The sequence below is a fragment of the Microtus oregoni genome, unplaced genomic scaffold (assembly GCF_018167655.1).
Source record: "Microtus oregoni isolate MIOR12 unplaced genomic scaffold, Mior012 000036F_ref0000092, whole genome shotgun sequence".
In the NCBI taxonomy this organism is placed as follows: Eukaryota; Metazoa; Chordata; class Mammalia; order Rodentia; family Cricetidae; genus Microtus; species Microtus oregoni.
In genome coordinates, this window is record NW_024543095.1 from 18205056 (window position 1) to 18229033 (window position 23978).

At 51.8% G+C, this 23978-nt stretch overlaps 1 protein-coding gene across 4 annotated transcripts in view; it reads left to right on the plus strand.

Moving 5' to 3' along the window:
* Nucleotides 1-23978, plus strand: part of Ttc7a (tetratricopeptide repeat domain 7A) — a 110705-nt gene that overhangs the window by 71637 nt on the left and 15090 nt on the right. For 3 of the 4 annotated variants that reach the window (XM_041630983.1, XM_041630981.1, XM_041630984.1), the window contains 4 exons: nt 291-451; nt 13727-13843; nt 16902-16996; nt 18112-18249. In XM_041630983.1, coding sequence (XP_041486917.1) covers nt 291-451; nt 13727-13843; nt 16902-16996; nt 18112-18249 — 511 coding nt within the window. The remainder of the gene's footprint in view (nt 1-290; nt 452-13726; nt 13844-16901; nt 16997-18111; nt 18250-23978) is intronic. The other variant, XM_041630982.1, reaches the window with a different exon arrangement.

Genomic DNA, 23978 nt, shown 5'->3' on the forward strand with positions numbered 1-23978 from the left:
TAGAGCACTCCCTTTCCCTTACCTTTCTTGAGTGGGACTCTGACCCCTGTCAGCAAAACTCTGAGAGGGGGCTTCCACATGTGACAGGCAGCCTATGCCTGAGGCTTCCAACTCCTCCCATTCAAAATGCTTACCTTCGTCTCCCCAAATCCCTTGCCAGGCTGTCTGGCAGGAAATGTTTTATTAATGCCCTTGCTTCCGCTGCTCCAGGCACACTTGGGCTGAGCTGAGCCATGGCTGGAATCTGAGTCCTGGGGTAAGGTCCCTAAACTGGCATTCTCTCCTGGCAGATCTCCAGCGCCATGGAGCATCTCCAGGAGGTCCTGACGGTGAGCAGGGATGATGCCAATGCCCTCCACTTGCTAGCGCTGCTCTTCTCCGCCCAGAAGCACTACCAGCACGCCCTGGATGTCATCAATATGGCCATCACCGAGTACCCCGAGAACTTCAAGTGAGTCTCCTGGGTTCACTGCTGGGTAAAGGGCTGTGCATAGTCGCCTGTGCACACCTCAGCTTGTCACATTGCAGTCAGTACACAGGGAATAAGTGTCCGTTGCTTAGACACTTCCCGGGTAGAGGGACAAGGTGGTGTAGGAATGGCAAGGGCTGTGGCAGTATGCACAGAGGGGCCTTGGTGGGGACCAGGGAGCCCATAGTGCTCCTGCCCTCAGGTAAGCCACTTGGTAAGGCATGCGACATGATCATGATCCTGACACAGCCAGCCGAGGATGAAATTCTAACACTAGCTAAAGAACAGAGGAACCTGCCCAACTGCATCCTTTCTTGGAAGCTGGGGAAACAGTGATCTTCCTCCAAGGTGGTCCTGACCCTTCATGTTTATCACACCAATCACTTGCCGGGCCTCTTAGAGCAGGGTTCACACTGCAGTGGGAGGGCAGCAGCAGGGGGAGCAGGATTAGATCTCCTTCCCCTCAGATCACAAAGGATCAGGGCTAATCAAGGCAAATGCCATTGTGGCTATGACGGGATCTAGGGGGAGGTCATGTTTTGATGACCTCTGAGCCTCTTCCTGTTTCTCCTTGCCAAGACTGCTGTCTGCAATCTAAACCATCCCAGCCCAATTCCTGATCCTATCTGATCCTCCTCGCGCATACCCCGTTATCCTGCCCCAGTGGGTCCCAGCTGTTCACAGCCAGGTATAACTAAAGTGTGTGTCCACTTGGACAAGTCCATCCTTGTATTGAAGAATACAGTTTTGAACCTTGCTCCAGCCTTGGAGAAATAATTATTCATTTTATAAGACGCACCATTCAGGAATTTATAAAACGCAAATTAATTGGGTGTGGACAACAGGAATCCCAAGTATAATGCAGCAGTACCGGTGGCAATGTTTTATTTTATCTTCCGGTTTAAAAAATTACATTTATATGGGATGGTACACACATGCAAGGGTGTACAGAGGGTGTGCAATGGGGCATGTGCAGAGGTCAGAGGATAACTTGAGGTTATCAGTTCTCTCCTATCTTTTGAGTCCTGGGGACAGAACTCAGTCAGATCTTTAGGCTTGGCAGCGAGTGCCTTCACCCACTCAGTCAGCTTCCCAGTCTTATGATTTTTATATATAGTAAAAGTCCAGAAAAAAAAAAGGCCTCTACTTTTTGCAGTGGTATCTTGCTTTTTCCATGCTCCATCCTTTCCTGCCCAGCAGGTCCTGACTCTCTGCTGCTGGCATGCGTGCCAGCAAGTGTGTTTTCTACATGCCTGCACATGTATCTGTATGTGCCTGTGCACACGTGTGTGTTTTCTACATGCCTGCACATGTATCTGTATGTGCCTGTGCACACGTGTGTGTTTTCTACATGCCTGCACATGTATCTGTATGTGCCTGTGCACACGTGTGTGTTTTCTACATGCCTGCACATGTATATGTATGTGCCTGTGCACACGTGTGTGTTTTCTACATGCCCGCACATGTATCTGTATGTGCCTGTGCACACGTGTGTGTTTTCTACATGCCTGCACATGTATCTGTATGTGCCTATGCACACGTGTGTATTTACTCAAGCAGTTGCACGAAGTAGAAAAAGAAATTCTCAAAGAGAAAAGCTTAGAGCCCTTGGGTAAGGAGAGAAGGAACTTCCTGCCCACTGCCAGGGCTGAGTATTGAAGAGACAAGGTGCCAGGAGGGCCACAGTGCTAAATGTTTTAGCCCCAAGTCCATGAGATCTTCCATGGAAACCATAATGTGAAGCAGAGAGGAGCAGGGCAAGGCCCTTCTGCTCCTGGGTCTCCCATTTTGCTCCTCAGCATCTCTTCATGTCCTCACATGTCCTTCTAGCCCTGTGCACTTCCCTGGCATGCTGTGGAAGGCTAGCGCCTTAGCTGAAAGTCTGACAGAACCCCAAGCAGTGGGAAGTGTACTAGGGTATAATGGGATCCATTCCTTTGGTTCCCTGAGCCACTCCAGTAAGATGCTTCCTCCCAGTGGCTTCCTTCCCATCTTCCTACTCTGGGGCTGCTTGGGCAGACCCCTGGCTCCCTTGTGGCGTGAGTGAGCCCCACTGCTCTACCCAGCTGTGCCCTCTCTACCTTCCTTTCACCTCACCTAGCTGTGCCCTATTCCCCTGAGAGTCCTTACAATAGGATAGAGAGGTTTTGGCTTTGAGCTTGGTGCCAATTCAAGCTCACACCACATCTACCCCACCCCTTCAAGAGGAGCCCCATGGGTATACATGAATGAGAACTTTCTCTACTTGCAGGTAAGGAGATAGTTTTCAGCAGGTTCTTAGATGGGCCGCAGAGGTGGTGGGGATGGGATATAGACTGTGCCGTTTGCCCCTGTGCAGCCTAACTGTGCCTGCTCCCTGGTGTTTCCTTCTACTCCCTCCCTCATGTTTGTGTGGAGCTGCCTAGAAAATAGTGTGTCTGCTTCTGCAGGCAGAGCCTTCAGGGGGCAGCGTATGCCATGGGATCTGCTCATCTCCAGAGACATCATGCTGCACTGAGGGATAGCAGGAGCTCTAGGGTGTGAGATCCTGCACATTCTTGGTCCTTGTCGCTACAGAGTGTTCTGCAGAGTAGCAGGAAATAAGTGTATTCTACCCCAAAGAGACTTCCCCCACTCAGCCTGCTCTGCTCGGGGGAGGGTCAGATGAGGTAAAGTCATTCTTTATCATGAGTCCATCAGTTCTCAGACTTAGGAGCTCCGCTGTGATCTGCTCTGGCCCTAGAAGGCTACAAAACTAACCAGAACAGGAATTTGTGGGATTCAGGCCATCAGAGTGTGAGAAAAATAAATTTTTCTTAAAGGAGAAGAAATTATACATATATATTCCTGGCTCTATTGAGAGACCCTATCCCTTTGCAAATAAGTCAATACTATTCCCCACAGATGAAACCTTGGAGTACAAAAACCCATGGATTAGCAGGAAATGTCACTGAGTCCATTATGGGCCAGGGATCACTGACAAATACCATTGCTCATCGACTGACTGTGTGCCCCTGCTTCTCCAGCTGCTCCCTGAGCTGGGAACAAGCCATGTGTGGCTCCAGCTGTTGCTAGCAGTTAGACAACCAGTCCAGTAAATACCACTCAGCAAAGCAACCCAGACCGACCCCCCTTGGCCTGACCTCATTGTTCCTAGCAAAGTCTATTCTCCAGGGATACTTAGAGGACCATGGTATAGGTTGTCTCCTGCCAAGCACTGTGCAGCCATTATCCTGGTGGCCTCGCCTTCTAAAGGCTTTTCCCTTCTGCAAAGTTACCAGTGCAGGGGATTCAAGAACTGTCCCCCAGGGAGGAAAGCCAGCAGGTCCTGTGTAAGGGGTACCTGCTTCGGCACTGTCTGGGAGCAGCCTAAGCAAAGGAGGAAGCTGACAGGTGAGTGAACCCCCATCTTAATGAGTTTTATCCTAGTGTGAGAGCCAGTCAGGTGACTGCCCTTGTAAGTAACTTCTGACTCTTACCCATGCCAACCACATCAACTTGTGCCTCCTTAAAAGGAACATCTGCCCTGCCTCTTCTGCTTCTGAAGTGTACCGTGAGACACAGGCTAAAGAAGGTCATGGGCTGATGGATAACTATGTCTAAGGTCAGAGTGTGGAGGAAATGCCACAGTCTCATTGACACCTGGGACTGAAGGAAGGGGATGCGGCTGGGTTAAGTAGTGACACAGCTCGGGGGGGAGCAGGTCAAAAGCTTTCTGGAGAGGCCACCGCTCCTCCATGGGCACCAGGCACCGTCTAGGCTTGCAGAGCAGAACCAAGCTTTTGTGGATCTCATTGTAGAGAGATTACTATTTCCCCATGGGCACCAGGCACCATCTGGGCCTGCAGAGCAGAACCCAATCTCGTGGAGTCCCGCTTCTGAGAACCCTTCTGACTCAGAGATTAGGAAGCAGACTGGAGAGGACCTTTGGTTAGTACAGCTCAGGTTCAAAAAGGCAGAAACGTGATGAGGCAGACACGATGCCTCGTCAGGGACAGCGTGAACCTGGTATGGTGGGAACCAGATACCCCCAGCAGTTTCCCGAAATCCCACAGGCTTCCAACTAAGCCCGAAACACATGTGCCAGCTGGCCAGGGGGCCCAAGGCCAGGCGGGCCACAGGCTTCCTGTGGGGAATGTGAGAATTTGAAGCAGGCCTAGAGTTGTCTTTGCGGGTCCTTCCTTCTCATGAAAGAGGCAGCTGGGAAGCCTGACCAGGAGGGACAGGAATATGGGGTGGAGAGAATGGATCGCTGATGAGTATACTTCCTTGAAGCCATGAGCACTTTGGGGCGATGGTTTTAGGTAACACATTCCTTCAGCTTTAGTCAGGCTCTTGTAGTAAAGGTCACCATAGAAACCAAACAAAGCTCCTAGGCTAATGATGGGAGCATTCCAATAACCAGGCTGTCAGTCATTTCCCCTGCCCAGCCCTGGCAGCCTGCCAGGCTGACTTTGAGGGCCCTGGGCATACCTAAGGTGACACAGGAGTAAATGTGTTCTCTTCCCTGCTCCACTGTGGGCAGGGCTGCCTACCTACCTCTTATCTCAGAGTAGGCATTCCTGAGAGCCCCTGCTGGCCCAGCCCCTAGGGAAGGTGTGCTGGCGTCCCAAAGGCACTTGCCAGGGTAGGAACAACATAGCCCTCTCCACAAGCTTCTTCTCGCCCCAGATAAACAAATGCATCACTACAGCCATCTGCCCCAGGAAACCAGGGCTGTTTTGGAAAATGTTTGAGATGAAATAACTAGGTATCCGCTGGAGCCAGACTGTGGCTAGATCCAGTCGAGGCTAAAGTTGACCCTCCAGGGCATTTCTCTGAGCTACCTGGCCCCCTTCACCTATTTTTCAAGTTACATGTGACATATTTCTGGAGGTACAATCCACCAAGCCGAAGGGATCCAGAGTCCTGGGACTCCTGTTAGCATTTCTGCCTTAAACCCAGTGTGTTTATTTGATTGTTCTTGTTAAGGGCTTGTGGCACATCAAAAGGATGCTTAAAATACCAGCACTCATGGAGGGGGGTTGGAATCAAAGGTATTAACACAAACATAGTTTATCACTTTGCTGGGTTCATTAAACATGCTTGGCTGCCACAGTGCGCGGGGTCAGCGGCCAGGACTCGCTGGCTATGTGGCCGAGGAAGTGCTAAGCCAGGCATAATCACTGGCACTGTAGGATCCTTCTCAAAGGTCAGCCCCTCCTTGGCTCAGTGTTTCTCCTCCTCCATCCCGTGAGCACCTCTGTGGTCCTACTCTATGCGATTTGAGAGGACCCTGCCCACAAGAGCAGGGCTGGCCTGTCTCTTTAATGGGAAGTCATCAGGTCTTTGAGGGTTAACTCACTGGACAAAGATGATTAGATAGGAACTGAGGCTCTATCAGCCCGGAACCTACCCTTGTCCTGTCTAAGAGCTTCTCAGACAGCCTCCCTGAAATGGCAAGGCCCTGTGTTGTGTGCTTTATGTTCATGTCTGGCGAGATTATTATGTTCATGTCTGGCAAGATTATTAGGAATTTGTCTGGAGGTGGCCTGTGGCAGAAGGAAGTCGAGGTGGGGACATTGGACTGGTAGGGTCAGCCAGCAGTTGGCACTGCACACAGATGGGAATAGCCAGTACAGGGCGCGGTGTGCCAGATCTGCAGGCTGAGGTTCCTCACAGGTAGAGCAGGGGCCTTTGAAGGACAGGAGCTACTCCAGGAAGCTGGGACTTTGGGGCCACTCCTTTTTAAAGCTTCAGAATTAAATTCATTAAGAAGCGGAGAATCACTGTGGGCCTTCAAGGGTTAGGGAACAGGGGTCACAATAACCCTCCACACCAGGGGAAAAACCACTAGCTTTGGGGTTAAGAATTACTAGAGAGGATCCCTTGAGTGTTAACGATTCATCCGGGGGAAAGTAATAAAACTAGGACTAGGGATGGCCCCGCCTCCCTTCAGGGAGGCCATTTCTGCTACAGTCCCTATAAAAATCACACCCTCCAAGAGCGTGAGCATGTGTGATCAGTCCTTGCCCTCGTGACTTTCCCAGAGCAGTGGGTTCAGAGGATCCAGTGAGCCCTGCATGGCTTAGTCTGACCTGGCATCCCGACCAGGTCTCAATGAGCCGGGTAATTACAGGCTGACTGAGGACCAAGAGGATGGCCTGGTACTGTGGGTAGGGAGTATAGCTCCTCCATCCTTGTGCCCATCCTGTCATCCTGCATGAGACAGGGGCCTCTGTGCCTACTCCAGCACCTTTATTCCTGCGTTTCGGCTCTCCTGGTTACCCTTCTGAACTCTCAGGCATTCAAATTCGCTGGTCCCCAGAGACTCCCTGTTCTTGGAGCAAAACTACCCCCACTGAAGACTGGATGCTGACTTTTCCCCTTGCTTTATTTGGGTTTGAGAGCTTCTCTGTGGCAGAGACTGTGGCCTCTCCTCTGTCTGCTACCCCAGTGGAGGGTGGACGATGGGTGCAAGGCACTCATATACCTCAAGAGACCCTCAGACTGGCAGGACAGGGAACTCGTGGGGCAGAAAGAAGAGAAGGGGAGGACATATGGAGGATTTGGGCATCTCACAGCCCTGGTCCTGCTTAACTATTTTGGTTTGAATTTCTGTTTGGTGATGTTTTAGTAAAATGAGCTCTCACGTAGCCTAGACTAGCCTTGTCTACTGATCATCCTGCCTCTACCTCCTAAGTGCATGGACTATAGGCGTGCACCACCACACCCACCAGGATTTGACTTTATAACTCTTACATGAAGAAGTTGATGGAAAGATTAGATAATACATCAATCAAGATTAATTAGCTGTGAGGGGCAATGTAGGGTCTAGAATCTACTCCATATTCCAGTAATAGCTAGATACCATGACATGCTAGAAACCCGTGGGACAGCACCATCTTTTTTTGGTTTGTTTGTTGATTTCTCTGTGTAACAGTCCTGGATCTCCTAGAACTCACTTTGTAGACCAGAATGGCCTCAAACTCATTGAGATTCACCTGCCTCTGCCTCCCAAGTGCTGGGATTAAAGGTGTGCCCCACCACCGCCCGGCTCCACTGTTCCTGTTCCCCTCCCAGCAACCCTAAGAGTGATAGAAACTGTTGCTGTTTCTACTTTACACACAGGGACATGGATGAGGCGCTGAATCCTGGTGTCTTACCTCAGGCTCCATGGCTAGAAGCAGAGATGCTTGAGTCGTCCATCAGTCGGCTCAGCGTTCTATGTCTGAGCTGGGGAAACCTGGGAAAACCCTTCACGTGGGGCCTGAGGAGTCAGACTCTACAGAGTGCGGGCCACCTCACTCAGAGAATAGCCTGCTTTTTCACTCAATTATATGTTTTCTGTAAAAATAGAACTCTTCATTAAAACAGCGCAGCAGGCCCAGCTAGAATTACTAATTACTGTCCTTTAAAGAGATAATGTTCCCTTCCTTACACTTGCCACACCTGCTGCCACCCTTCAAGGAGCCCGGGAGAGCAAGAAAAGCCTCCTAAGACCTCAGGAGCATAGCGGAAACCAGTGGGACCAGTGAGAATGGAATGTTCTGGAAGCTTCCTTGAAGCCTTGCTTCCTTCAAATTGCTCCGGCCCTGGGGACGTCCATGTCTTCTAGGCCTTGAGGAATCCTTCCAGACTACATTCTTCTGTGCTTTGACCTAGGTTTGTATGTTGAGTTTAAAGGAAAAGCACTGGAAGATAAGAGCTTGACCTCGGCCTAGATAAACCCAGGCCTGGCAAGAAGACAGGTCCGAGGACGACAGCTAACAGTTCTCAAGGAGAACCGTGTGCAGGCACTGGACAGCCTCGGTCTTGCCATCTCTGCTTTGCGGCTACATAGGCTGTTTTGGAGAGGCTGGGGCACACAAAATGAGCTGGAAAGGATGAAGTATCCCTGGGTCCCATTTGGCAGGAAGTGAGCCAGGGCCAGCCAGGGTGACTCCCTTACCTCATCGCAGTACATGAGGTGAAGAATTAAGATGTGCATGAGGGGGCCTGGGACATGCTCATGAGATCTGAGCTGGACAGTGGGCTTCTGTCTGCACCCCAGCTCTCTGCTGGGAGCAGACATTGCAAGAGAGTTATTGCAACCAAGGATTGTTTATCGCAGACACTACAGACCTTACTGAACATGCCAGGGAGCTCAGGCACTTTGCAGAACCTTCAGAGGCAGCTGGCCTAGAAATGTCTTCTGAACCACGTAGGATTTCTGCCTCAAAGCAGGAGCCTGCCCTGAGCATCAGGGCAGCTGAGCTGCGGTCAGCTGGGCGCCTCCCTGGGGTTTCTCAGCTGCTGCTCCAAGCTCATCAGGGCTCAGCCTCACGGGGAATATGTGAGGAGGTGATTTCCCTCCTGGTTTACAGGTGTGGAACTTGTGACACGCAGCAGAGGCGAGACTTTGGTTCAAGTTTCTGTCTCCCAAGCCCGGATTCATGGTGCAGTTTAAGAACAATAATGTCAAAGTTGACCATCCTTCCCCTGGAATAGCTTTGGTCAGGGTACCCAGTAGATTCTGATATTCCAGTCTTAGAGACATGTTTCAGTCAGACATTTTTGCCTTTGGCCCCAGAGAGGATGACCCTCCACCCCCCAGCCCCAGTCAGAAAGAGCCAGACACCCGCACACCACACCTAAAACCCACATAGCACACCTAGAACATGTGACTCCTCCTCAGAGCCTGTCCTGTGAGGTCAGACCCTGTTTGTGAGCAGGCTGGAGCGGAATTGACCAGTGTGTTGCCTGCCTAGTGTCGCGTGTCCCCCCCCCACACTGCAGCTATAAGGACTCAAGTAACCAGACTCCCGTGTTAGGCACACACTACATGCTAAGGACCCACCCGGGAACAGGGGAAGCAAGGCACGCTGCTGCTGAGGGACATTAGCAAACTGACGGAACCTCTTGAGCAGGTGGGCACAAACTGAGGGGACACAAAGATAAATGGTGACTTTCCCACCTACGCCAGGACTGGCCGCACACTTGTTCCTGGAATAGCCGGTAAAAAATACTTTACGCGAACTTATCTTCATTATTAAACTTTTAAGCAATAGAGACACAACATGATATTAGGTGCCAGCTGGACACACAGTCCCACAGGGACTTCTTGCAAGAGGACCTGGGCCTTGGAACTTTTTCCTAAAGTCTTATAGTTACTTACTCAAAGCCATTTTAGACTCATCTATATGACACAGGATTCTGATGAACTCATGACCATAACTCCAGCCAGTCACAGTGGCATGCCAAGGGCTCTGTCTTAATAGCTGGGTAGTGCATTTCCTGGGCTAGATACAAATGTCGTAGTGAGAACTGGATCCAAGTTTTTTACAGACCTGAATTTGTAGACCCCCTGAGTTCAACACCAGGCCAACAGTGCACACTTCCAGACATTGTGAAACCTTATACCGGAAAGGGGTGCATATAGCACCCGTTACAGAGTGGCACTATTAGGAGGTGTGGCCTTATTGGGGTGGGTGTGGTCTTGTTGGAGGAAGTGTGACACTGTGGAAGCAGGCTTTGAGGTCTGATGTATGCTCAAGATACCACCCAGTGTCTGAGTTTGGATGAAGATGTAGAATTCCCCAGTACCATGTCTGCCTGCATGCCACCGTACTCCCAGCCACCATATTGCACCATGATAATAGTGGACTGAACCCCTGACCTGTGTGTAAGCCGCCACCTCATTGCAGTGTTTTCCTTTATAAGAGTTGCTGTGGTCGTGGTGTCTGTTCACAGCAATAGAAATCCTAAGACACAGCCCCACGAGATACTGAAAGAGTTGGAGGGTGGTATCTGTGTAGGAGTTGGCCAGATGTGACGGGGAGGGGTGAGCCCCAGCAGAGACCACAGTGTGGAACAAAGCAGGAAAAAGTGTCAAGGATTTGCTGACACCAATGTCACCAGCCCAAGGTCACAGGAGGCCAAACTGGTGGTGTGGACGTCAGGCAGGACAAGTTCTGTTGTAAGATCCCTCCCTCCGGCAGTGTTCAACTACCCACCCAGGAAGTCTCCTCAGGAGCTGATCTGGAGCCTCGGGACCCTCAGCCTTAGGCTCACACCCAAGGGTGATCGTTGGAGCTCCTGCTCAACCCAGAGAGGATGTGGTTGGGTTGAGAAATTCCACTCCCGGTTACTCAGGCGAGTGGAATGTCAGCCACCAGGAGGACACAGCCTGTGTTGATGGAGGCTATTCATCCAGCTCATCTTTCGCTATCCCAGGCACATGGTACCTCTGGCTCTGACTCTGGGGCTTTGGTGTGACTCCTTGACAGCAATGGGCTAGAGGGCTGTCTGTGGAGAGCCCCAGAAAGCTGGGGGCTGACCAGCCCTAGAACTCTGCTGTTCTGGCTCCCTAAGCGAAGGTTGGCTTAGACTGATCCCCGCCCCTTCCCAACAACACCCTTGCTCTAAGAGCTGTTGTCTTCCAGCCCAGCACAGTTTCCGTCACTCTCCCACACTCCTACTTCCAGCAAGAGCCCCCTTCCACGTTCCTTTCCTTGCATTGGAGTCAGATCCAAAAACACAACATTTGATTCTCTGGGCAATTTGACATTTATAGCACTGTAATTGTTACCTTAAGGCAGCAATTGTCTCTTCTGTTTCATATTCCTGAAAGCAGAGGCACCTCCAAATATTGGCATACTGTGCTCTGTGGGGATCTGTGAAGGACAGATGGGACAGCACCCATTCTCCCTGCAGCTCCCCCCCACCCAGCTGGGCCCTGTTCTGCCTAGTTTGGGGCCCTCAGGACCTCATAAGCAGAAGATGGGTGGAGAAAGGTTGCAGAAGATTTGGGGAAAGTGGGGTTTAAAGTCTAGGTTGAGCTAGACATGGTGGTCCATGCCTGTAATCCCAGAGGCAAGTGGTTCACCCACAACTTCAAGACCAACCTAGTCCACATCGAGAATCCCAGGTGTGCCAGGACTTCATAGTAAGACCCTCTCTCAAGAAACAAACCAAACAAAAAACTGGTAGGAGATTTTTATAACATGCAAGAGGCTCAGGGTAGGCCGGGCGGTGGTGGCATACGCCTTTAAATCCCAGCACTCGGGAGGCAGAGGCAGGCGGATCTCTGGGAGTTCGAGGCCAGCCTGGTCTACAAGAGCTAGTTCCGGGACAGGCACCAAAGCTACAGAGAAACCCTGTCTCGAAAAACCACACACACACACACACAAAAAAAAAGAGACTCGGGGTAAATCCCTAACACCTCACAAAACGGTGTTGACATGAAAACCATAGTTCTCATATTAAAGGGGTCAAGAGCTAGTTTATTCTGAAACCATTCTGAGTGGCCGTGGTTTCAGGAACACATTAGGTTACCCCAAATTCCATGTTCCAACATGGAAGTCATTTTAAAAGGTTTTAGAGTTTTACAAAGCAGAGAAAGTCATGAATTGGAGCAAGCTTAAAATATACTGGTGGTTATATCAAAGAGGCAGGGACAAGCTGGGGGAAGCTTTGCTATAGGCCCAAGATGTTACCTTGGCTTTGGGATTGGTAGCAGCTAGTTCTAAAAAGTTCTTTCTCTACTGTCACAAGATGTTAGTTCCAACATGCATGAAGGAATGGCTGCTCTGGAGAAGCAGAACCAGGTCAGGCTGGACTTGCTCTCTGAACTCACAACATTCCAGTCTCCACAGCTCTGACATTCTAATCAGCCAGTCAGCCTTTGCAGACAGATTCCCTCAGGAGTGTCCGTTCATAGGCAGATGCAGCTTCCTTTCAGGACTTTTCGTTCATACGGGCATTATGGCACACATCTGAAGCCACAGCATTTGGTAGGTAGAGGTGGGAGGATCTGAAGTTCAGGGTCATGCTCAGCTGTGCAGTGAGTTCTAGGCAATCCTAAGCTACGTGAGGGCCTATCAAAAACAAGCTAAGTCCAGGTTGATGTGAGAACGGAGAGGAGCCGGGTGGTGGTGGCGCACGCCTTTAACCTGAGCACTCAGGGAGGCGAGGCAGGTGGATCTCTCTTGAGCTTGAGGGCAGCCTGGGCTACAGAGTGAGTTCCAGGACACAGCCAGAGATACACAGAGAAACCTTGTCTTGAAAGAAAGAAAGAGAAAGAAGGAAAGAAGGAAGGAAGGAGGGAGGGAAGGAAGGGAAAGAAAGAAGAAAAGAAAGGAAAGAAAAGAAACTGGAGAGGTGAACGCGGGTAGGGAGAGGGCAGCTGCTCTATGCAGCAGCACAGAAGGCATTTTCGCGGGAAAGTGGGAACAAATGTGAGCCCAGAGCCCTCTTCTGAAATGTACAGGAGGGTGAATTCCACCATCTCCAGTCACAGTCTAAAAAGAGGTGAAAAGCTGGGGCGGGGGGGGGGGGGAGGAGATGTGGAGACCCAGGTCTCTGTGCAGAGAAGAGTAAGGCTCGCCATCCTCGGATCAGGTCGCGGCTCGGACACCTCAAGTGGGGTTCCCAACACAGCTCACCTTTCCTGGAGCAGGCAGGTGTAGCCACATGGGCCATACTTCATCACAGACAGTGACCAAGTCTATGGTCATGTGATTCTCAGCAGAGGTGGCCTCACTGCTTGCTGACCACTCTGGGAACTAGGCCGCAGTCTTGTACTGGTCTCAACGACTCAGCCATTCTGCAAAGGCTGCCCTGGTAGCTGCTGTATAATAGTATTGCCAGCGTACCCATCTCAGAATACCAACACACTGCAATACTTCCATGCTGCCTGGCCATGCTTCCAGCGCAGGCGGACCTCCCTAACAAGAAAGGGCTAGCACTTGACACAGCAGAGCTTCCGGCCCTTCCTTGTCCTTAGTGAGCAACTGTGCTAATGATCTGGGTTGAATGCTTCGACCTTCTCTGATGTGCTCGGGGTAGTGATGCAAAGTTGCTTTCTGACTGCAGGAGTGTGACCCAGACACACACATGCAAGGCAAAACACCCAAGCTAAAAGCTGCTTTCTAAGTGTGGCTCTTACTGAGGGTCCATCCTCTGCCTCGTTGGGCACAGAAGTAGAAATCCTAGCCATGTGTTGGTAGGACTCAAGGTGTTGCTTAGCTCAGCTTGTAAAGGGGCAGAACACACCAGGCTGGGGCTGGGAGTCACAGATTTGAGAGATGATAGTGTCTGATCAAGGGCAGGTGCTAGGGTGACCAGGGCAGGCACCGGCAAATGCTGTAAAGATGGGATGAAACGGAGGCATGGAGAAAATGTCTGATGGGTGGGACAGAGGTTGTGCCTGCTGTGGGCTGGAGAAGTGAGCAATGGGGTCACTACCCCCTCCGTCAGCCCCATCATTGGAGGCAAGCCTCACCAGGGCCTGCTGACTGTGCCTCTCCTTCCCCGTAGCCTGATGTTCACCAAGGTGAAGCTGGAGCAGGTTCTGAAAGGGCCGGAGGAAGCCCTCGTGACCTGCAGGCAAATGCTGAGGCTGTGGCAGACCCTCTACAACTTCTCTCAGCTGGGGTAAGTGGCTGTCATTGCCCCTTGGGTTGCTCCAGGTTAGAGGGCAGGGTTGGCAGGTGGTGGCTGCCAGGCTAACAGTTGTCTGGAAGGCCACGGTACCTACAAAACATGGTTGTTGGTTTGGGTGGAGATGTCAAACTCAGTGTTCAGGGATTTTTATATTCATGGCTCAGTTTTAATCCCTTGACAATCCTCTGTACCACACACAAAGCCCTGGTTAGAAGATAGAGCTCAGGGTGGTGAGAAAGTAGAAAAGCCATCATCGAGCCCCTGAGTCAGGTCCTGGGCTTCTTGCTTTATGTGACATATCAGCCACTTATGTCTTCTGTATTGTCCGAGACTGAGATTCATGGCCTTTGTCTAATTTGCCACTTACCTGTCAGGTGACAGTACTGGGAGGCAAACCCTGAGTTCCAGACCATGGAGCATGTGCACAGGACTCTGGGACCTAGAAGTCCTCCATTCTCCTCGTGAAGTCAGAGGAGGACCAGGGAAATAGCATGGAGTTAAAAACCTCAGACAGTTAGCCCTACCTTTGCAAGCTCCCAGGCCTGGGAGATTCTAGAGCAGGGCAGAATGAATGGGTAGAAACTTCCAGAGAACTGTGGGTGATGGATTTTTCACGTAAGGAGTAGAAACCCTCCCTGGCGATGAGCACTGTAAGCCCATGCACTGTTCTCTGGTATAGGTGGATTTGCATTCAAATGCCTTTGCTGGAACAGCAAAGCCTGACTCAGTTCGCAGAGGAGTGGCCCTGGAGCTGGCTGCTCCTTATCTGGCTGGCGGGTAGGCTGCACATCCAAGTGGCCAGTCTAGACAAGGACCCACAGACTGGTAGCTTTGACTCAGAAAGCAGGCTGTGCAGCTGCCAGGTGTTCTCATAGGGGCACATACTCCATTCTGTCCCCGGAGGCTGGTGGAGCTCACAGTGCAGAGCACCTCCTCAGGAAGCTGCCACAACTCTCACCCCAACATACAGCAGGACAAATCTGGATCCAGTCCCTCCTGGCTGCCCCAGGAGACAGGGACCTAGAGCCATAAACCAGAAGCCAGTGCTTGGAAAATCTAATTTTGGGCAGTCATAAACCAAGACCAAAATGCGCAGTGCGAGGGTCTGATCTACACACCATGGACCTTGCCAGCCTACACCACTCCCACCCAACACCCCTGTGTTCTGCACACACCATGCTGCTGGTCCGATGTTCTCATCACCCCCAGTCCCTCCTTCATGAAGCTACTGCCTCTCAGCAGCTGCTCAGCCCTATCTGTAATAGTCTTGATGACTTGCTTAGCTTGGCACATCTCCCTATCTGGTATAGATACTTCTTTTTAAAAAAAAAAAAATTATTTATTTATTTATTATGTATACAATATTCTGTCTGCTTGTATGCCTGAAGGCCAGAAGAGGGCACCAGACCTTATTACAGATGGTTGTGAGCCACCATGTGGTTGCTGGGAATTGAACTCAGGACCTTTGGAAGAGCAGGCAATGCTCTTAACTGCTAAGCCATCTCTCCAGCCCCCTGGTATAGGGTACTTCAAGTAACATGTGCCATGTTAGCCTTCAACTGTGCAGCACAGTGCCCCAAAATGCAATGCTTCAATGCCTTAGGAGAGGATCGCTTGTGGGAGAAGAGAAGAAGTATGATGGGCACTTATGGAATTGAGCTCTAAACTAGGCTCCTGTCCAGGTGTCTGTTCTTAGCTTGTGAGCCACACATTCTGCTCGTTACAGAAGAAAAGGACCATGAGAAAAGTCAGGCGAGGAGGAGCAGGACATCATTTTGGCCTCACGTCCCTGGCTCATTGATCTCCCCACTCAGGTGCTTCGAGAATTAGGAAAAGAAAGTCTTGGTCACTGTTCTGTTGCTGTGAAGGGACACCATACCCAAGGCAACTTTGAAAAGAAACCATTTGTTGGGGGCTGGTTTACAGTTTCAGGGGCTTTGTCCATTTTCATTAGAGCAGGAGGCATACTGGTAGGCAGGCAGGCAGGCAAGCAGGCATGGTGCGGGAGCAGTAGCTGAGAGCTGCATCTTGACCTTCAGGGAGAGAGGGAGAGAGAGCTAGTGCTTGCAGGAGACAGACTGACTGACTGGGCTTGAAACCTCAGAGCCCTCCCTCAGTGACACACTTCCTCCAAGAAGACCACACCTCCTAATCCTAATTCTTTCAAATAATGCCCCTCCCTGGCGACTAGCATTCAAATATAAGAGCCTATGGGAGTCAGTCTTATTCAAACCTCCACAGTGGCAAAGGAAAGGAACCATCCCTGATCTGTTATGTTGGAGAGATGGTTTCCTCCGAAGCCTATTTAAGATGGCTGAGCATCTACAAACCATGTCAGGACCAGTGTGAACCCGAGGTAGGACAACAAAGATCCCCTGGACTGTGGCTCCATCATCTTTGGAGGCAGCATCTTAGTGTACCTCCAGCAGGAAGACACCTTCTGGGACCTTTTCTGTAGTGGCTTTCCTGAAGTTTCCTCAACCCATGCCAAGTGCCATTGGCTTCCTTGGGCATGGGTGGGGGCTGACCAAGAATGCAACAGCAGCTGCCTTTCTGAGCGAAGTTACCTCCCTGGCTCCCCACACCTCCCACCCTGAGAAAATGAAAGCCCTCCCCCCCATGGGGTGGGAAGTGCAGGAGCTTAGAGAAATGGATGGAAACCAAAATGAGACCAGCACGTTTGTTTGCCCGCCATTCGGAGCTCCTCTGGGGCTACTGGGCAGTCTGAGGGTTCCATTGCAGCGGGTGGCTCCTGGACTTTCACCCAGGCCGTCCTCAGACAGAAGCCAGCAAGCAGTCCCTGTGCCCAGAGGTAGAGGGCATGGACACTGTGGTGTGTACATGTCGGCCTGTGTGTCCTGGACCCATGCTGGTCTGTCTGTCCTTCTGCTTGTCTCTGTCATTCCCTACCATTCTGGCTTTGCTCTATTTCTTGAGCTTGAACTTTTGGCCTCAGAGTCTGCTGAGATGGGGTTCCCTCTTGCTCCCTGCTGGACCTGGGGGTGCCGGTCATCCGCATCATGGAATTCTGCCCTCCTTTGCCTTCCAGAGGCCTGGAAAGGGATGGCAGCTTTGAGGGCCTCACAGTGAAGAAGCAGAACGGCATTCACCTGACCCTGCCAGATGCGCATGATGCAGAATCCGGTAAGGTCGGGGTTGATCTTGGCTCTGGGTGGGGCTGGCAATTGGCCCAAAGATGGGTGGTGGCCACCCATCGTGGGCAACAGAAGAAAGCCCATGCCTCCTCAGCAGAGTGAATTGGGAGAATGGGACAGATCCGGGGATGTGAGTTAAGCTAGGCTTTGTTGTTAAGACAGATGGAGTAGATCTCACTAAGCAAACCCAGGGCTTGACGCCAGAAATACCACCACAGTGCCTGGCTGCTTGGGGACCCACTGTCCCCAAGGAAGGGCATGGTGTGGGGGTGGGGGTCCTTATAATTAAAGAGAATCGTGTCCAGTTATCAGGGCTTCCCATGCTCTTGTCTCGTAAACCAGTCATCTGTGGTTTGTTTTGAGGCCTCCTGGGTTTATTGGAGCCTTTATTGCCTCTGAGGAAGAGAACATGCTCTTGTTTCACCTGCATGGGAATTTCAAATGTCAACAGCTTATAAATCCCGAGCAGGGCCTGCACCACCTACGGCCACAGCAAGTAAGGTTCTCTGAGGGCCTAGGTTAGCCGCGAACCAGTGCCCAAGGATCTTTTGGCTTCCCAGCTTCAAACGGATAGGGTCTTAACATATGCGAAAAGTGTGTACTTCAAAGACAGGAAGTCAAGATCACCAAAGAGGAGAAAAATCATCCTGCCATCTACTTGGAAAAATCTCTGAAACTCTTTCGAGGCACGCCCACAGTTAGTTGTTTCAGGGTGACTGTGTTGTGACAAGCTGGTCTCCACTCACCTGGAGAACGTGAAGGCCTTTCCATAACTGTGCCATGCCGGCGTGTTGGTTGTGTGTCTTCAGAGCCTTGCGTGACTACACTTTCACTTGCTTTACCCATTCCCTGTTGTCGAACATGTGAGGGTTTCTGTGTTCCGTATTAAAGGCAGGAGTCACGTGAGCATCTTTGCGGACACTTAGGATTGTTTTCCCCGGGATAAATTCTCAGTGGGATTTTTGCCAAATTACCCCTTCAGATGCACGCCGCTCCCTGGGGGAGAGGAACAGGCAGAAGAAGACCCTCCCTAGGGTCTGTGAGCTGGTGTGTGTGGCAGCTGTCCTATCCTGAGTTCCGTTCAGCCCTTGCCCTCTTGTTCAGCAGGCTCTCGGAGGGCATCATCTATTGCAGCCTCGAGGCTGGAGGAGGCCATGTCGGAGCTGACCATAACAACCTCGGTCCTGAAGCAGGGCCCCATGCAGCTATGGACCACACTGGAACAGATCTGGCTCCAGGCCGGTGAGTGTCCTCTGAGCCACTGATGCCTTGTCCTTGAGGATGATGGGGAGAAAGAGATTTCCGAGGAGGCTTACGAAGTTAGACTCTTAGTTCTATAGTTCTGTTTCCCAACTCACTTTCTTTCTTTCCTCCCTCCCCGCTTTAGCCTCCCCCTCCTAACCTCAGAGAATGTTTGCACCCAGAATTCAGATCCTAGCATCTCGTCTAGGTGCCCCAGGAGAAGAATGTTCCTCCCCTCAGGTTTCTGCGTATCTCTTGTCCGGCTGGCTGTGGATTTTCTTCTTTGCCCAGTGGGGTGAAGCCCCCGGATAGGCGAGGTCTGAGGTCAGGAGAGGGCTAATGCACGGAGACTGCTGTCCAGGTGACATACCTCTTGGGCTCCGGCCAGCACTGTTCCTACAGGCAAATGAGTGCTAGAGGGATAGGATTCCGGAAGCTCTGGCTCGGGTCACCCAGATCAGATCCCGTGCCGGCTGACAACTGGCTAGCCCTGGTCTGAAATGACTCACAAGTTAGAGCAGTCGGCAGGGCGCGTCATGGGCGCTCCACGGCTAGGCCATGGCTTTGGTAGCCTCCTTCCGGTTCGTCGTGTGGCTGTGAAGCACCTACGGAGTGTGTGTTTGGCCCAGAAATGCCAAGGAGTGACACACTGTAGGGTGTTTGGCAGCTTAACCTGACCGTGGTGTGATGGGTTACAGGGAAAAGAATAAGGTCGAATAGGAGACAAAGATGTCTCTCCCACACCGTACAAGAAGGTGAGAGGAGACCTAAGCCTACCAGGCTCCCAAACTGCCGAAGACTGGGCCCCCGGGCCCCGTTTTCTCTGGGTTCATCTTACCCTCCTTCCTGTTCTCACAGGAGTGGCCTGTCGTCCCCAAGGAGGGGGACGGAGGAGGAAGCAAGAGGAAGCAATAGGCAGTTCCCTGGATAGGTGGTGATGGCGGTCAGTCAGAATGCTCACTGATGAGGGCCCAGTGCTACCCGTGGCATGCTTTCCACATGTGGACACATCAGTGTGCAGCCTGTCCCCACTCTTGTCCGGGACTCTGAATCTGGAGAGAAGAAGAATGGACCTGGATTCACAGAAAGCCTAGACAGAACAGCATTGTGATTACAATGTAATGCAAATACTGCCCCACTTAGCATCTCAGGGTTGCTCTGGGTTGGGTGGCACTCAGAAAGGGAATGTCTCGAGGGAGGGAAAGGTGTGATTAACAGTGAAGCCATCCCAGCCTCTGAGAGGTGGAACAGAGCCCTTGCTGCCGGGTCAGCATGGTCATGGGAGCCCCACAGATTGCCACGTGGCCCTCTGACAGTAGCTCTCTAGGCCTTTTGTTTTCCTGATGTGTTTGGGATTTGCACTTGGATGCATCTGAAGCCACCTTGGGTTTCCAGGTGTATTGCTTGACACTGGGGAGGCGCATGTGCCCGCAGGAACTCCAAGGAAAGGGAAAGGTGAAAGGCCTTTCGGAACCTGGAGCAAAACCTGGTGTGTCATGACAGACACACACCCTTCAGTGAGTCACGGGTCAGCCTTTCTGCTCTGGACATTATCCTGATGTCACTGCACAGAGAAGTCTGAGAGCAGCCTCTGGACACAGAAAAAAGCACAATCACAGGGGATTGAGCGGGTGTGGTCACAGATCCAAAACTCTGGTGCCTTCTACCAGGGAGAAGCCTATTTCAACAATACAGAAAGGGCAACCTCGAGTGGCACTCTGCCTTCTCTAGGGCACTGCTCACATCCCTGCGGTTCACAGCGGCTCCTCACGACACTCATTCTGAGGCAAGAGATAAACATGGAGGAAAAGTACCCTCCCTCTTCTCATAAGGACACACCGTAGAATCTCCATGTATCCCTTCACCCTATGAGTCACTGGCCAGGGCTCCGTTATTTGACTGTCCCTCACTGCAAAGGACTCTGACATTATTCCGCATGTCCCCAAGCCTCACTATGAATCATGAGATCTGTTCTTCCGGAAGCAGAAAATAGACAGATGTACAGCTTCAATGGGAGTGAGAGAATGTGTCCTCGGCACCTCATCATGTCAGGACCCACTTGTATCCTCTGTCCCTGGGCTGCCATCTTCACCAGCATGTCCTGAATACCTGCTGGAGGAAGCTGCCAGGACCAGGTCCCCACACTGCCCCACCTGGCCCAGGCTAAGCGTATTGTGGTCAGCACCCCCCATACATACTCTCCCCTCCACTCCCACCCTCCACACACTAATGCTAACAGATACTATATTGTGCAGGGGGAAAAGGAATCTCCATCACTTCTGAATGAGCTAAGTTTGGTTTGGGATAAACTGCAGCCGAATCTGTCAATCAGGTCCACTGTGAAAACTGACTGGGACCGTCATGCCCTTTCTCTCCCACACTTCCTTTCTTCTTCCACTCCCTCAGGCTCCCCAGATTCCAGGAGGGTTTGCACTGAGGCTAGCAGTAGGGGTCCTGCTTCCTGGGCTATGGGTCTGTTAGAATGGGAAAGCTGCTGCCAGACCCTGTGTGTTCCAAAATCTTCAGTGTGCAGAGGTCCTTTCCGTAAGAGCAACACACACACACACACACACACACACACACACACACTTCTCACTACTGAGAGCATCTCTGTCAGCTTACAGTGTACCAAAGAGAAGGGTAAGGACACACACAGGGACTTCCCCTGCCCTGAAGATCCAAGGACTCCCAGACAGCTCTAGGCTCTCTGTATTTGTAGGAAGCTGACCTGGCCTCCAAACCCCAGTAAGTCATATTATCTGAGAGCTTTAGGGACCTCATCCTGCAAGTGTAAGCCACTGCGCACGCGCGCGCGCGCGCGCGCGCGCGCGTGTGTGTGTGTGTGTGTGTGTGTGTGTGTGTGTGTTTTGATGTTCACTATAGTTACAGCAGCTCTTAGGAGGGACCCTGACCTTCAGGGCAGAGCCAGGCTGAGAACAAGGGGTAGAAAAGGGCCATAAAAGCCGCCTGGCTTCAACCTTCCCTCCCCTTATCCATCTTTGCTCCTCATTCATTTCCTGTCTTCCTTGACTCTTTGCCTGGCTCCTACCCTTCTTGCTCCTCCTGCTTTGGTGCTGTGGAGGGCTCCTCTAACATTTATTCTCCCCTCCTTCCCACATTCAGAACAGTGGGGTCCTGAGCCCTGACTGTCATACCTGTGCTGCCTGGGGCTCAGTGCTGGGGGGGCTCAGTGCTGGGAGGGGGCATGTTCTTCTTTGGAATCCTCTGTGACCCTTTGATTTTTCTCTGCCCCACTCCCACAGTCCTTTGTTCTGTCCTGAGCGTCCACACCTCCTGCTTCATGGGGAACCATGCTTACCTTCTTTGAGATGGATGAATATGTCCTCACTGTGGAGGTCAAGGCCAGGCAGGGGAGATTCCTTTTAGACCAGTGGTTCTCACCTTCCTGATGCTACCTACATCCTTTACTACAGCTCCTCCTGCTGCAGTGACCCAAACCATAAAATTATTTCATTGCTACCTCATAGCTGTGATTTTGCTGCTGTTATGAATTGTAATATAAATATCTGACACATGAAAGGGCCGTTGGACCCACGGGGGTCATGGCCCACAGGTTAAGAAGCACTGTTTTATTTTATTTATTTATTTTTTGGTTTTTCGAGACAGGGTTTTTCTGTGGCTTTGGAGCCTGTCCTGGAACTAGCTCTATAGACCAGGCTGGTCTCGAACTCACAGAGATCGGCCTGCCTCTGCCTCCTGAGTGCTGGGATTAAAGGCGTGCGCCACCACCGCCCGGCTCAAGAAGCACTGTTTTAGAGCCTTATCTATTTCACTCTTGTCCCAGGCCGTGCACAGCTCCCTCCATTTTCGGAGGAGGTCTTGACAGGTTCTCACCTGAAAAGGCCCTGAGGTCCCGGAAGGGTCCCCTGCTTCCCAGCATAGGGCCAGCCTGAGGACAAGACCCTCCCTGTTGCACAAGAGTACGGGAAAGGCCTTAGAGAGTGAAATGAGCCCCCAACCTGGGGCCTAGAGTGGCGGGGCTACTAGAACCAGCTCTGGGTGCAGGGTTAGACCAGGCTGCCTCTGAGAACAATAAGAGGGACTTGCAAAGCTCCAAGGAGCAGCTGTTTTCCATTTGTACCCCGGGGAGAGAAAGCACAGAGAAGGGTAGTGAGGGAACCAAGAGCCAAGACCGAAGAGGAGGCTGAGCCTGAGCAGGTGGCAGGGAGGGAAAAGAAGGGAGGAAGAGAGAAAAGGAGCTGGGGACGGGAATGTACTTTGACAGGCAGGAACAAAGGCTTGCGCGCTGCCATAGATAAGGCTAAGCACTGAGTGCTAACCCAGCCCTCGCCAGGGGAGCACATGGGTGTGGGCATGGCAGGCCTGACAGCCGTCTGAGGTAGAGGATCCGGGCAGTGGTGGGCACCATGCCACCAGGCTCCTGCTGCAGCCGTGGCTGGCCGGCCGGCCGGCTGACTGGCTAAGAGCACCATGTTTGGTAAAACAGCAAGCAGTAGCTAGGAGCACCTGCCCAGGGACACGGAGGTTATGAAAACATGGTAGGTACACTGAAGCCCCCAGGACCTGTGTGAGGCCTTGTGGCCAGAGCCCTTAGGAGACCTGCCACTCTGACTCCTGCCTGAGTGCCAAAGAGACCCATCAGAGGGCAGAGGAGCCCACTTCTCAGGGAGGGGTCCTTGGTATCTGGCTTTTCGGCAGGGCCCAGGGCCTCAGAAAGCCCCAGGGCCCCCAGCACTAATTGAAATCTGTTGATGTGAACACACTGAGGAGTACCCGAGGCGAGGACCAGGGACGGTCTCCTGGGCACTTGGAGGCAGAGCAGCAAGTTGTAAACAGCTTAATGAGACACGACAGAGCCAAGTGGGCCCAGCCTGGCTGGCTGCTGACCCTAGATTCTCAGAGCGCCTCCCGGAGAACTCACCCACAGCTGCTGGTGTGTGTGTGACGTGGGCATCTACCCGCACCAAGCCTTATACCGCACCCGTTTCCACTGTACCCTGGGGCTTCTAACACAGTCCCTCCCTTCTCTCTACCTGCTCAAATGTGAACTCCTCTAGAAAAAGCTTCCTGACCACACCACTGTGGCACTGACCTGGCCCAGCCTGTACCTGTCATTTCACTGTCCTGGACCCAGTTGCCACTGCCACTCCCCTGTTTTCTTCCTTATGGGTGGACTGGACATGTAAGTCTGTGTTTGATAGAGCTGCACATTATATACTCAGTTATAAATAGAGCATGTGCCAAGGCCCCGGTAGCGGCTCAATAGGAGAGTAGAAAAGGGGAATGATAGGGAGACGAGCCAGATCCCTGTCCACTCGCCAGCCCCACCCAATCCTGGCTTGTCACTGCCTCTAAGGATAGGGGCCTTGGATGTCTACCCATCCCTCTAACCACGGCATGAGAGTTTGTCTCCTCTGATTTTATTTCTCAGATTATCACAGCTCCTTACCATCATTGGGGGAAAAAAAAGTGCTCCAAATGCTCTCTGTAATATTTTGGGATGAGGCAAGCTGATTGGATTATACAATGAACTTGAGGTAGCCTTCCTGCCTGAGAACCCCTCCCACTGTATACTGCAGTTCATTAGGCTGTCTTCCTGACAGAGCCAGGTCTGTCCATCTCTTCCTGGGAGTTCCTTCCCTACCCCAGACATGCTCTGAACTGGTGTAACCTCAGCATTCAGCCTGTGCTAGGAAAAGCTCTTGGCAGAGCCGCAAGGCAGACTCTGCTGGCCTCCCGCGCTCCCC